The 14017-nt window shown below is 34.6% G+C and overlaps 1 protein-coding gene across 1 annotated transcript; it reads right to left on the reverse strand.

Annotated features, from left to right (window-relative positions):
- Positions 1 to 3063: 3063 nt before the first annotated feature.
- hibadh (3-hydroxyisobutyrate dehydrogenase) lies at positions 3064 to 13769 on the reverse strand. Its single transcript, XM_073075574.1, has 6 exons — positions 13577 to 13769; positions 10614 to 10796; positions 10105 to 10222; positions 7682 to 7892; positions 4923 to 5079; positions 3064 to 3244 (listed from the first exon to the last, which is right to left on the reverse strand). Exons 1-6 carry the CDS (start codon positions 13703 to 13705, stop codon positions 3083 to 3085), a joined length of 960 nt encoding a protein of 319 aa, XP_072931675.1. The 5' UTR covers positions 13706 to 13769; the 3' UTR covers positions 3064 to 3082.
- Positions 13770 to 14017: the final 248 nt, after the last annotated feature.

Here is a 14017-nt window from a genome sequence, read left to right on the forward strand (position 1 = left end):
TGGAATTTGTATGGGCAAATACGTAAACAAATACCAAAACAGTCATATTTGTCAAAACGTAAAAACTCATGGTAAGGGTACAGGTAAACTACAAGCGCATTTGCTACTTAAATCTTATTAAAATATACAAGAACCTACGGTGTGACAAGAGTTTAACTTAAGCCAGAGAAAGACCGCAAAAACCCGCCTATATGCGCCTGACTTTCATTTATTACAGGCACATTAACGTAAGAAGTCCTTTGTGTCGCAAAAATATGATTATGACACTGACCGTCCGTCCTATTGTCCTTTATTCGATTTTTTCCTGCAAAAAACTCAATATGGCGGCCATTTTACACCATTAGGCCGTTTGAAGACGAACCTTACGATTTATATCGACTCCTCAAATATTCTTTAAGACTTTAGATTTATTTACTTTATATTATAGATCTATGTAAAAAACAGAAATAATTTGGAAATTAACAAATTTTACCAAAGCAAAAATTAATTCGCCATTAAAAAACTTTAATATGAAATATGTACAATTAATTGATGTAAATAATTACAGAGACAGAAAAATAAATATCTACAATCTCGTTACAATTGACGAAAACAGGTGATATTAACACATTCACACTTTAAGATTAATTATATCGTGTGTAAGAAGCCTAATCCACATGGGAATGAAAAAAGGACGCCATCATACAATGCCATAATAGTCGCGGTATTTTTATGGATGCGACGAATTTTACGGTTCGCGCCAATTATGGTGCAATTTCTGTTTATTCTGTATTTTTTGCTGCAATCGTCTAGAAAGAGTAAATGAATTTTAGTTGCATTTTTGGCTGACTTGGTTTTACATGTATTTGTATTAGTATTAACTGTAGAATATTTATTTTGGTATAATTAACGTAATTATTACGAAATATTCCTAAAACAATAACAGCGCTATGACATGGGGCTCTTCAAAAAAGGTGTAAAAAGAGCTCTCCTCCAAAGCCGGCGATGCATTGGCGACTCCTCTCGTGTTGCAAATGTCCATAGGCGACGGTGACTTCTTTCCATCAGGTAGAACGTCTGCCTCATCGCTTAGGTATAATTATAAAAAAAAATTGTGAGCCGTCTGGCAGATGTGAAACATCGACATTATTTTGTAAAAGTAATATGCAGAAAAGAACATATTGTGATAGGAACTAAATATGTCATAATGATAAAATAAAATATTACGATTTTTTTCCAGATAACGATGACTATTTATTGAATAAACATGTATTTTCATTAAATACGAAAATTTACGAATTTATTTCAAATCGTGACTACTTAATTCGCACAGTCGATTGCGCATGGCGACGCGTCGCAACACCGTACACACTACTGCATATACGTCGTACGTAGCCACGGCATGTGTCGCCACGCCAGAAATCGGTTTTACGTGCGGTTATTGATGTTTCACATCAAAAACATTAAAATTCATGAAGCGCAAACGCCAATATGAGAATTAGTCGAGGAAAAAACCATCACAAAAATATCAATGGCGTTCCGATTTCAAATAACATTCGGATTCCAAATAACATTCTGATTTCAAATCATTTTTCAATCTGGCTATCTACAACATTTATTAAAATCTGCTTTACAAAAAAGGAACAATTCCTTCTAAATTTGAAAATCCAGCGATCGTGCGAAATCAGAGCGACATTTGCTCTAAATTTGAATAAAATGACTTTTATTTCTTTTTTTGTCACGCCGTCATCTGGGCACGGTGTGATTTAAGCTCGCCAGTGAGTCGAATAATACCTACCTACATTTTATGTGGAATCTTTTTAGAAATTTTATGCACAAGGGTGATATTAGATTTTAAATTTAATTTAATGTACGAATAGGTGTTCGTAGTGCAGTGATAGTGTTCAGTACTTCGAACTGGCCGAAATACTAATCTGAGTATAGGTTACGTAAATTCGAATATTGGAATTTGAATTTATCGTAACGTCATTATACGGACAGTCATAAATAAGAACTCGTCACGATCGTTATTTAATATTATTATATTATTTTTAAATGGATGTCATGGGAGGATCTTTTCGGACGAAAGTGTGGTGAACGTTGCATCACGGCTGACCGGTCGCCAAAGGAAACTTCTTCTACTTCACTCCACGGTATTTATAAACAGTTTTCCATTTGCATTATTACCACTTTTAATATTTTTGTACACTACGGTCATAGATTAGTAAAGATTACTCACTCCTAACAAGAAAATGTACCCAGTTTCGAGAATTGAAATAGTTGCGTAAAAAAGTTTTGCCACGTCTCTGTGCTAAAATGTCCCTAAAATATTAGAAATAATTGTTTATTTATTATGTAAATTACGCAGTATTACTTATTTATTCGTAAATTTTCTCTAAAAATGTTTTTATTTGTCAAGAATTCAAAAAAAGAACTTACTTATAAGCCGTTTGTGGCTTCATTCAATTTCAAGACGGCGAAGTATCTTTACTAATCTATGACTACGGTCCAAAAATAGTATTTCGAATCAAAACCAGCGACCTAGAATCATACAGATAGCCTAAGGAAGTGCTATGCCTAACTTCGGCCTCTCATACTAGGGGTCTTAGGTTTAAGTCCATTCTCCGCTCTTTAATTTACATTTACTCTATATGAGTCTCCTCTAAAAATCAGAAGGCCACAATCCTCTACACTGGTACAGTACGAATTAAAATACTTCACACTCCCTTGATTCGTTTAGTTTCTCCGTGATGTTTTCCTGCGCCCTTAAAATGTGTGAACATTATTTTATAAAACGTACATAACTTCGCAAAATATAAATTACGTCTGGGATTAAAATTTATAATAACAATGTAGGTATGAGGTGGAAATTCATACTACATTATTATCATTGCTCATGCAACACATTATTTTTCTACTCTCATTTACTCTAGAATAATATCAAAACCTAAAACACAAAAATTTGGCTAAGTGAGAGTTGAACTGGCACACAGAGGGTTCTGTACTATCAAATTATTATTTATTTTCCTTTAATAAATTTCTTCAATAGGACAACATTTTAAAGTTATTTGAATAAAACGAAGATTAACTTAAAACATTTATTCTACTTCTTGTCAGCTTCTTCCTTCAGCAGCTGGAACACGAATGAGAAGTCCTTCTGCCCGTAACCACGGGACTGCACGATGCGGTACAGTTGGGTGGCCACCGCTCCCAGGGGAATAGGGGATCTGATGCCGAGAGCCATGCCACTCGCTAGTTCTAAGTCCTGAAATTATTCAAAAAAAATTTTAATTACTTACCTTAAACCCGTTGGTTTAAGGTAAGTAATTACACAAACTAGTAATAGAAGAACAATTTAATGTACCTCTGAAAAAAATATACCCATTATTACGTTACATACCCTGTTATATTATACCCATTATTACGTTATAGATAATAGATTGCTCTAACTTTTTCTTAACATAGAAGTAACAAACAAGCTTGCAGTCTTACTGATTGTAAGTAGACACTGCTGTCCATGGACATCTGTAATCAGCCCCAAATAGGATTAAGGTCCCACCTGACTCATTGCTATCCCTGAGGACTAAGTTGAAAATTTTGGTATAAGTGTTCGCCTCTACCAGAGCTTTCAAACCAGAACATTGTTTAAACTGCTGTTACAAGATAGAAATAGGTAAGAGTCAAACTACGTATTATTTTATTACCAGCTATAGTTGCGTAGGCTACCGTTTGGTCGCTTAAACTAGCCAATTGTTTAAGCCAATACCGCTCGTACGTCCAATTTATTGTTTGAATAACCGGCAGGCCACACATGTTTGACTTTATTCAAATAATCTGTCAATATGATAACTAAATAGTCGCCGAGCAACTTTTGAGTCGCGTCAACCACTAGTTAATCGTTAAAGCTACAATCTCAAGCGAGTAACTAACTATATGATACAACTTTGAAATATATTGCAATGAAATATAGATTAAAAAAACAGGTATTCAGAACTTTTCATGCCGGACACAATTTGAAAACGATTTTTGATTCGAAAACGACACAGTTTTTGCACACTTGCGTATGTATTGGCGTGACGCTTGACTGAATTCAATTTTTCAACTGCAGTTTTTTGACAATACGCTCGCATCGAAATGTATTGGATACGCTTCTGTCGGGCATATCGATGTGTTTTTTATTCGATAAATCGAAATCGATGATCTCTGATATGTAGCGATGTGCATGATAAAAAATATTTTTATCAACAAGTGGAAAGTTCTTGAAAATTACCTTATATATGATAAGAGTTACTAATGTATAAAAACATAGACATAAATCTTTCCTCGGTAAATTAAAATCAATGACATTCTCTGGAATTGTGGATGTTAAAAATATTCTACTATCAAAAAGGTAAAAAATTCTAAAAAATATTTACTGCCTGTGAGTTCGAATTTATTGCTTTGTACTTTTTTGGTTTCCTGCTGTGTTAAAATTGAGGATTAAAATGGAGGATGAAACAATTTACTTTTATGGAGTGTTCAACTTAAAACCCTCGAGAGCAATGCTTTCGTGTTCAAATTCTGTTTTATTTGTAGCTTACAAATATCGAAATCCAAATGAACTACTTTATATAATATAGGATTAGCAGACGAGCATGCGGTCCACCTCATGGTAAGTGGCTAATCAATCCAAGATAAGATTAGATACCTACCTGAGGTCGGCAACAGATGCGCCGCTATCCCAGAGGACTAAGCTGGAACGCCTCGGAAAAGTATGTCTTACCACACCCTTCAAACCAGAACACAGCAGCGCTTAACACTGCTGTTATTTGGAAAAAATAGGTGGCGTCGATAGGGCCGGAGTCGAGCCACCAACGATTCTACCACCTACCCACCCATTTTTTACTTCTAACTAATAAAAGTACAGTCGCTAACAAAACCTGGAATTATTAAATTGAACCCACCTTAACCATAAGTTCATTTTTGAATCCACCATCATAGTTCCTGCTAGAGGGGGCTGTGGCGACCAATCCGGGCACGGGGCAGTACACTTCGGTAGACCAAGACCTGGCTGATGAGTTGTTCAATACGTCTAGAAGAACTTTCGGGTCTAGACCCATTCTGAAACAAAAAATATTGTCTTATTGCATAATAATAAGGAAGAATGGAGCCAAGTTGTCACTTCGCATTCCTCTTTACGACTCTTACGATAATGCTTAGAAAGTTTCCTAGTTTGTTTTTCTGTTACAATATGACATCGAACAATCAATTAATTCAACGAATGCGAAAAATCTCCCAAACGGGAAACATTTGCGATAACGCTTATTATCAAATGGGTCAGAGCAATCATTTTAAAATACTTTATATACATTAACTAATTCTTGAAGGATATACTCAAAAAACGTTTGGATCACAACGTTAAATCGAATAGAAAGACATCTTGGCTAGAGAAAATGCTGAATAGATCTAAAAACCAGCTCAGAACAATGTAGATAAGTAAATAAAGACCCTTAAAACAAAATACAAAATAAATATTCCACAACCACAAATCGAACCTTACTGTTTAAGTCAAGAATTCACGAGACAATACGACCTCAGATAGATCAAACGCGAATAACGTTGATGGAAGAGAATCCAATCTATATTCCACCGTAAACGATAACGAGATACAGAAAGTCTCCATCCAGTCTTAGCTTCAGTATACAATTACCGAAATGCTTCCATCCCTCGTAAATCTCCGCCAAATTGACGAAGAATGGCGCCCTCTAACGTCTTTAATAAAAACGAACCCTGAACCCTTTCATTTACATATAAATATGATTGGTTTCATTCAGATAGATGGCTCGACTACCACTGAAATAAAATTGGGAATCGTCAATTTTCTTCGTACGACTACGGCTGTCCTATTCCACATTTGCATAGGACAATGACAGGATATTCTATCTTTAATTTGGACCCGATGTCCTATATAGTTTTATTGGTCTATATCATTTATATATCGAACCCTTTTAATTTGTGTCCGATATTATTGCGATTATATACTGCGTCATCGAACTTAAACACATATTCCAAATTTCAGGACAACCGCTAAAGCCCGTCATTAACACTTAATCTATCCATCTATCTGTCACTCTATTCTGTCTTCCAAAGATTGACATTCGGTTCTTCATTCTTAAGTGGGCAAAATATTGGACAAATTGATTATTAATTTGGAGCACTTTGTGGTTCTACTTCGGCCGCACCATTGCCACACCTATTTCTGCCTAATAACAGCAGTGATAAGCACTGCTGTGTTCTGGTTTGAGGGTTATAGTAATGGTAAGTGGCCATGAACATCTGTAATTAACCCTTGACACAATTATAGTCCTACTAGCTGACCCAGCAAACGTTGTGTTGCCATATAAATAAAAAAATGTTATGCGTGAACAACCCTTATCTCTTACGGGTTTGAAAAATAGATAGAATATTTGAAATTGCGATGGTAGCGAAGTTTGTGGAATCCAATGTGAAACATTCCAAAATCAGCAACTTACGAATTAAAAATTAATTAAAAAAAACCTTTTCCCACGGACTAAATTGTGAATCTAAACCATTCTCAAGCCCCCTTGAACACACACAACAAATTTCATCAAAATCAGTCCAATCGTTTAGGAGGAGTTCAGTGACATACACACGCACATAAGAAATATATATATAAAGATGTGGCCTGAGGTCAGCCACAGATGTGTTGTTACCCCTGAGGACTAAATCGGAACGCTTCGGAAAAGTATACCCATTACCACACTATACACAACAAAATATGCATTTATAAAATATCTACGCGATAATACACTTTACAAATCACTTCTCGTCAAGAGTGTACGTGACTACTTTTTCTCCAGCAATTTAATACACGAATTAGGGATAATGAAGAGCTGTTTCTGATTTAAATTACAAATGGCCTGATCGTTACGTGAATCATTAATATGGTAAGGCACGACCTCTAGACGAAGTTGTTATTTGAAGTAATGGAGCAATATTTATTTGAAGTTCGAAGGTACTCCGAACGTATTAGCTTCATCCAGATTTAATAAATTGTGCTCGATGTTTTGTTTTTGTGTATATTGGAACTATATAAGAAAATAAACAAGTGCGACTAAAAGCCAAGTTAGAAATATTTCGTCTGTGCTTATTAATATTTCGATAAACATTTTCGGGTCTAGTGCCTATTAAAAGTAATTATCTCACTTTAATGATGAAGAAAAATATCGTGAGGCAACCTACATAACTAACTACTACAAACATACTTAAATTGTTTTTATATATGTAAGAAACGATTACCGACACTTGCTTGACCAGGTTTGGATTAATTACGTCCCTTCGGGATTGGCCCGTTGGCCATGTTTGAAACTCTTTTTATGTTGCACTACTGGACATGGACCATCCCAAAACTGGACAAGAACTAGAGGATATGACTATGCTACTGGGTAATGAGTAAAGCAAGCCATATCAAATATTCTCCAAATTATAATTAAACTAATAGCTTAACGTGTTATCCTAGACGCGGATGTTCTCATATTCTTTGCCCCCTAGCATCCACCTATCCAAATTAACATACACTGCTCATCAGGCACTACTCATTATTAAGAAAAATATGGCACCCACAAAACAAGAACCCTATCGTCATAAAACAAAATGAAACACATCCAAATCATATTTAAATCGAAATATGAAAGATACTCACTTGATACCCATATTCATGCACTCAGCGGTGGCCATACCAGTGATGCCCATGAGCATGTTGTTAGTCAGCTTAGCGACCTGGCCAGCACCGATCTCTCCGCAGTGGAATTGCTTAGCACCCATCGCCTGGAGCATTGGCAGGGACCTATCGAAGTCCTCTTTACGGCCACCGGCCATGAATGCTAGAGTCGCGTTTTGGGCGCCCATCACACCTGAAGTTAGAAAAAGCTTCGATTAACCAAACAACTACCTGATTAATATTTAACAATCATCAGTCTAAATCATCCTTCATCATCATAAATCATCCTTTTGAAAATCCTACATTTTCACACTTTTGTTTTTTTCTCCTGAAAACCTTAGTGGAGAGTTTTTAATAATTTATTAGAATATTAATTTAAACAGGAAGTATCCAAAATAAATCTTTTATATTTGTACCAAATTTTATATTCGACCTTATAAAATATTACGGAAAGGTATTCATAAAATAAATGATGAAAGAGGCAAACGAGAAAATGTTTCTGTCAGTAGAAATATACCGTGACCAGTGTTACGCACTCGTCTTCGGAACTGCGGCATTGAACGCCTTTACCGGGTACATTCCAGGGTTGGATATTTTCCTACTGCTAAGCACGATACTCCCTCCGAAAGAAAAGAAGTTTGTAAAATATTGCAGCTCACTTATCGAATACATATTGGAGGAGGAAAGAACATGTCATTTCACACATTCAATGAGATTTCCAAATGCTATCCGACCATAACAACCAGTACAGATGGCTTAACATGCTTAACCTCAAATCTTTAATTCTTAATTCATTTTCCTAATCACTTAATGTCACTTAAATATAAAATGTTACTTCATTCACAAACAAATACCAATTATTGTTAGGCAAACCGGACATTACATCTATAAAATGTATAATGTTTGTCAACTTCAATAATATAAAACGTTATGTTAGTCACTGCGTTTTGCCGCAACGTGCGTATAGCAAATATATTATATTCCACATCATCTCCAATCATAATTATGACAATATTATTCGGTCGGGCATCGAGGAATCTGTCGTGTCGTTCGATTAATCTTCCATCTAACAATTTTATCTTATCAAATTGTTTTTCACGGCCTCCATTATTGTGCTAATGTTTGGCGTGGGGTTGATAAAATTTGTTTTCTTCTTCAAGTTCATTACGTCAATCTTGTTTTCCATTTTCTAGAGCAAATACGCGCTAGAAAGTAAAGGTTTGCAAATATATGATTGTGATAGTATTCATGTCATAACCTTGTTAATTATTAATAGATGTTAACATTGTTAATTGTCGCAAATTGTAATAAATGTCAATGTTATACGACCTTATACTAGAAATACTGACATTGATATTACATTACTCTTTGTCTTCTATTTAAAGATGATATTCATGTAAAAGAGTTATACTATAACTATGTATATTTAAGTTCCATTTATTATTTAAACCAAATCACGGATAGATTGTTACATTGTTTTAAATATAGCGTAGTGTAAAAAGTTAAGAAATAGATACAAGAGTGAGGGCCGTAAAATTGATTTTCTTTGAAATACCTTTGTCGATTACCAAGAAACTATTCACTGACCCTATAATCATATTCTACACTAATATACATGTAAAACACCTGACTGATTTCTGTAACTTGGTAAACATTTAAAGAAACGTTGATTTGTATTAAAATTTAAAGACAAGTTGCTTCTCCTGAAAATTCACATATGTAATGTAATTGTTACTAAAACCAAATTTGCCTTTCTCTCTGTCTCTATAGTGACACTTCATATTAATTGATATGTTTATATTTATTTATTTTATAATTGATAGTTATAATTTTTAGGTCATCAAAATATAATGTTTTATCATTTTCAATTCGAACAACTTTCTTAAAAGATAACACATTCGAGATTTTGTGAACATCTTATTGATATTGTTATATAAACAAAAAACATTTTCTTAAACAAACTAATAATTAAGAAGGTGACTCTTAGCAACGCGTTATCAAAAGACGGCAAAATAATGATACATCATACGATATCGCTTATCTCGTGAGGCTGATGAAAAAGATGTAAATTAAAAACCTTATTTCGGTAAACTTATCACAGATTGTGAAAACAATTATTGAAATAAGATAATGGCTTGAATACGTAATCTGTCGGGCGTAATTCTTATAATGATAATAAGATTTATTCGGGCTAATATTAATTACGAGGATTTAGACGTAATTCCCAGTTATGTTGTAATTGCTGTATAAAATTAATTACTTTAATATAAGGATGAGGAATCTTAAATTAATTAATGTTTCGTCTTCAGATACTTTCGTTATAAAGCTGTAGGAGAATGTCTATATTTTAGGCAAGTGTGGATTAAAAACGGTGGCAGACGGTTATGAATCTATGAATATCTTACCTCCAGAAACAGGAGCATCGATGAATCCTACGCCTTTTTTGATAGCAACAGGGAAAATTTCTTTAGGTACGTTAGGATCTACAGTGCTTGAATCTATAAGGAGGGTGCCTTTTGGTGCCTAAAAAACACAAAATGTAAATTAATATTACACAAAATCTAAAAGCATTGAAGAGCTGTTCTGGAAAATACAAAACGAAAATATACAGAACGAATTCGAAATTCAATATATAGCAATCAAGATTTTTCTGATATGGCTCGAATGAAGACTAATTTTATTCGTGCCGTAAAACGAAATCTGACGATCAAACGATGATTTTGAGGGATCATATTAGCACTCGAAAATCTAGCGCCATAGTCGCTTTAAGCGTGAATTTTGGCCATGGGAATTAGCATTACAAAATTCAAAAATGATTTTACAGACTAGCACTCCTTTAGTGCATACTAGCATAAGTTCTACAGGGTATTCTAATAGGGTCACAACTTTTCACTATCGAAAAAAATATACTCACATGAGCAACAACTCCATCCTTGCCAAGATAAGCTTCCAATACCACTTTATTACTTGGCAGGATAGACACAACAGCATCAGCACCGTCTACCGCAGCGGCGATTGAGTTGGCACCAGTGATACCATCCTTGGCTGCGGCTGTTAAAGCTTCTTTGGACGGATCGTAACCACGGACGTTGAAGCCCTAGAAATATATTAAGATTTCTTAATCGATAGTCTTTCGTGTCCTTCGAGTACTAAGCAAGAGAAATAATAACCCATATTGAAACGGCGCTGTCAAATTTGATTTTAAATGATAACGACATAACACAATCAAAGTGAATAAAGATTTAATCATAAGTATAAACTTCAGCATAAAACTGTACCCCCAGAAGAAAATCAAGAAACCACAGACTTCGTCGAAATAATCTATCATAACCCCAAACTGGAATTTTATTCAGGAAGCGGCTTACTAAACTTTGAGAGCGGTGAATCCACCCTTTTATCTAATGAAATGAAAGTTATTTAATGTGTTTTTCATTGCGAAACCCCTCCGACCTGAAAATGTTTTACGCAAAAAGCACCCATCTGCATAATTTAACATAATCTTTGCATAAATTGAAAGGATTTTAAATTAAATACCAGTAAAAGCAGCAATAAATGGCTTCTGGCTACGATTTTTCTTAAATATTCAATGTATTTTAAGTGTGCTCCTCGGAGAGGCAATGCCCTTCTGACGTGAAACAAATTATCTTTCAAAATATTTTACTCCGGTCATCCTAAAAACAGTCTACTAGGTATTAACATGATCCATTTGCGAATTTGATAAATGAAATATTTAAGTATTACTTTAGTTAATAATGCGATTGTATCTGAGTATGCGATATTTTCAAATATGACTGGAACTATCTAAAATATGTTAATTTGTGTTTTCGTTCGAATATATTAAACAGTCTTCTTTGGTGGGTCTCCACTGTCTCCTAAAAGTCTCCTAGGAGTTGACACTCCGACAGCACTCCAATTCTATTCATACAGATGGCACTGAGCAATGACCACTTACGAGTACAATCAGATATATTGATACTCGTTGGCTATTTCAATTTCGTAAAACGCTGCTTATATACAATATAACACACTACGACATATTATATACAAAGTAACAGTAGGTTTGTCAGAGCCCTCGATAGCAGCTCCCGATATAATCAGCCAATGTCGGTCATTCGTTATCGCAAACATAATGTATTGACATACTAATAAGTGTTGTGCATAGTTAATTAAGCTGATGCCAGCAATCAACATATTACGACACTTAATCATTTAGAGCTATGCCTCGTGGAATGGCATCACTACGTTAAGATTAGGATGCGTTAAGATTAAATATGTTACGAGTAAGATCGTAAAATAGTTAGTGGTGGTATAAATATTCGCATTTCGACTTTCGTGGTCACGTTTTTTTCTAAGAGTAAGTACTGTAGTTTCCTTGTTCTACTATGGTTATTATGGCATATTCTACTGCCTTTGCATCTGGTCTTAAACTGTGAATCCTACTTCTAGTCTATATCAACCATCGATTTTAAACAAATTCCTATGTAATGGTACAAGACCATTTTACGAATTTCCGATCTTGAAGACTAAATGGACATACTGAATATTAGTATGGTTTGCTTTCAAATCTTAGAACAGGAACATGGTGAAGTTATGATAGTATTTAATGGCGTTATCAAGGTCTACCATACTATTGTCGAATCATGACTTCTTATTTTTGTACCTCTCCATCTTTTAAAAATTAGTCAACAGTTATCTTAATCTATTCTTGTTGCTGTTTTAAACTTTTCAGTTATTTATTAATATTCTATTTCTATCTCAGCAGTTATTCTTCTAAGGTAGTCTAAGGTCTTCCGAGATATCTAATCTTGTTAGGTTAATACTCCTTTTTTCTACTTGCAGTTGCTTAGATAGTAGTGCTCACTATATCTGTTATTCGATATAGGTATTCATAAGCTCTTCAAATTGTAATCTCGTTTCCGACATGTTAATTAGACAGTTTTAAAGATAATTTTGCGCGTAACTGTTTGTCTACTATCAACACATATTCCGCATTCTTTCTGAGTGTGAGACGAAATTAATGACGCAGAAAAATAGTTACATGTCTCTTAAAGGTACGATTAATATATCGCATTAATTTAATTACCAAGTCGTTTAATGTTATCAAGATGGTTATCTGTGCAAATTATAAGGTCGATATTTTTATCGCTATTAAGTTTAACGTTATCATTTCACTTTTACACTTACATTCTTAATGTAGTGTTACTAAAGGTATCTATGGAAAGAAAACTAAATCTAAAAACTAAAACTAAACGGACATGCAGTTTATGGCAGCTAATGTATGAATAGTGGAGCAGCTTTGTTTGCTGGGGACTCATTTATTCTTAATGCCTTACAATGGCTTCATTGATCACATTTTTTTTATATGTGATAACCCTTCAACCACACTATCCTTCTAACCTCCTACAACCTCGTATTCTGATATAATTTTATTCCGGCGTATTTGCCGTATGTCGTATTTGTGAAATCCCAATTGATTTAAGTATCTCCACACCATTGGGGTAGGTCCAGTAGATTCCCGTATTAGAATACGCCAACTAAAACATGATTGTCTAACTTCTTAACAGAGTATTGGATGCGAAATAGCTAGCTACGATAAATTTGCAAAAATAGTTCGTGTAGGCGAAACCCGGTAACCGTAAAAACAATTTGAAATAGGTACTAATTTTAAATTCAGAACCATTCTTCCGATAGAACGAACGAATATAACAAATTTAGTGACAAAATACAGACTTATAACGTTATCAAAGAAAACCGGTATTACAGAGTTATAATATCGAATACCACACAGACTGCTTAATAATAATATCTTGTAATGCAAATAAAGTATATTAAAATGCAGAGAACGAAAGTCAAAGTGCCGTATGGTCAACTGTTTACCTTTTTCACGAGATTGGCCGCCATGTACCCTCCCATGTTTCCAAGGCCGAGGAACGCGACATTTTTGTCCGCTTTCGAGCTGTACGTCCTTGTAAGCAAATACCGGGTTGTGAACGAACGTGCCGCCATCTTGAATAGTTTTAAATATCACGTTCTATCGCTGGCGCCCGCGCAACGCGACTGAGCGGTGAGAGGCCGGTTTGTTTGACGTTACGCGTTCGGATAGTCGATGCGGTGTTGATTATTACAATTCTTATTTAAATTATATTTTTAATATTATACGTATGGTTAGGTTTAAACAACGTGTTCTTTGATAGAATAATAATTTGACGATTCGAAGAAAGATATAGTGAGATAGTCACGATACCTAGTTTACGTCTTAATGATAAAATGAGCATTAACGTGGAGCCGAGGCGAATCATTGTGTAAAAGGATTTCTGA

The sequence above is a fragment of the Epargyreus clarus genome, unplaced genomic scaffold (assembly GCF_041222505.1).
Source record: "Epargyreus clarus isolate Ecla_fem2 unplaced genomic scaffold, WU_Ecla_fem_2.2 ptg000008l, whole genome shotgun sequence".
Taxonomy (NCBI): domain Eukaryota; kingdom Metazoa; phylum Arthropoda; class Insecta; order Lepidoptera; family Hesperiidae; genus Epargyreus; species Epargyreus clarus.

Excerpts from the sequence above, each read along its gene's own strand:
- hibadh (XM_073075574.1), bottom strand. The coding sequence starts at position 13,705 with ATGGCGGCACGTTCGTTCACAACCCGGTATTTGCTTACAAGGACGTAC. Across the intron at positions 7,893-10,104 it reads CGATGCTCCTGTTTCTGGAG|GTGTGATGGGCGCCCAAAAC; the intron begins GTAAGATATTCA and ends TTCTAACTTCAG. Across the intron at positions 3,245-4,922 it reads AAAATGAACTTATGGTTAAG|GACTTAGAACTAGCGAGTGG; the intron begins GTGGGTTCAATT and ends GAATAATTTCAG.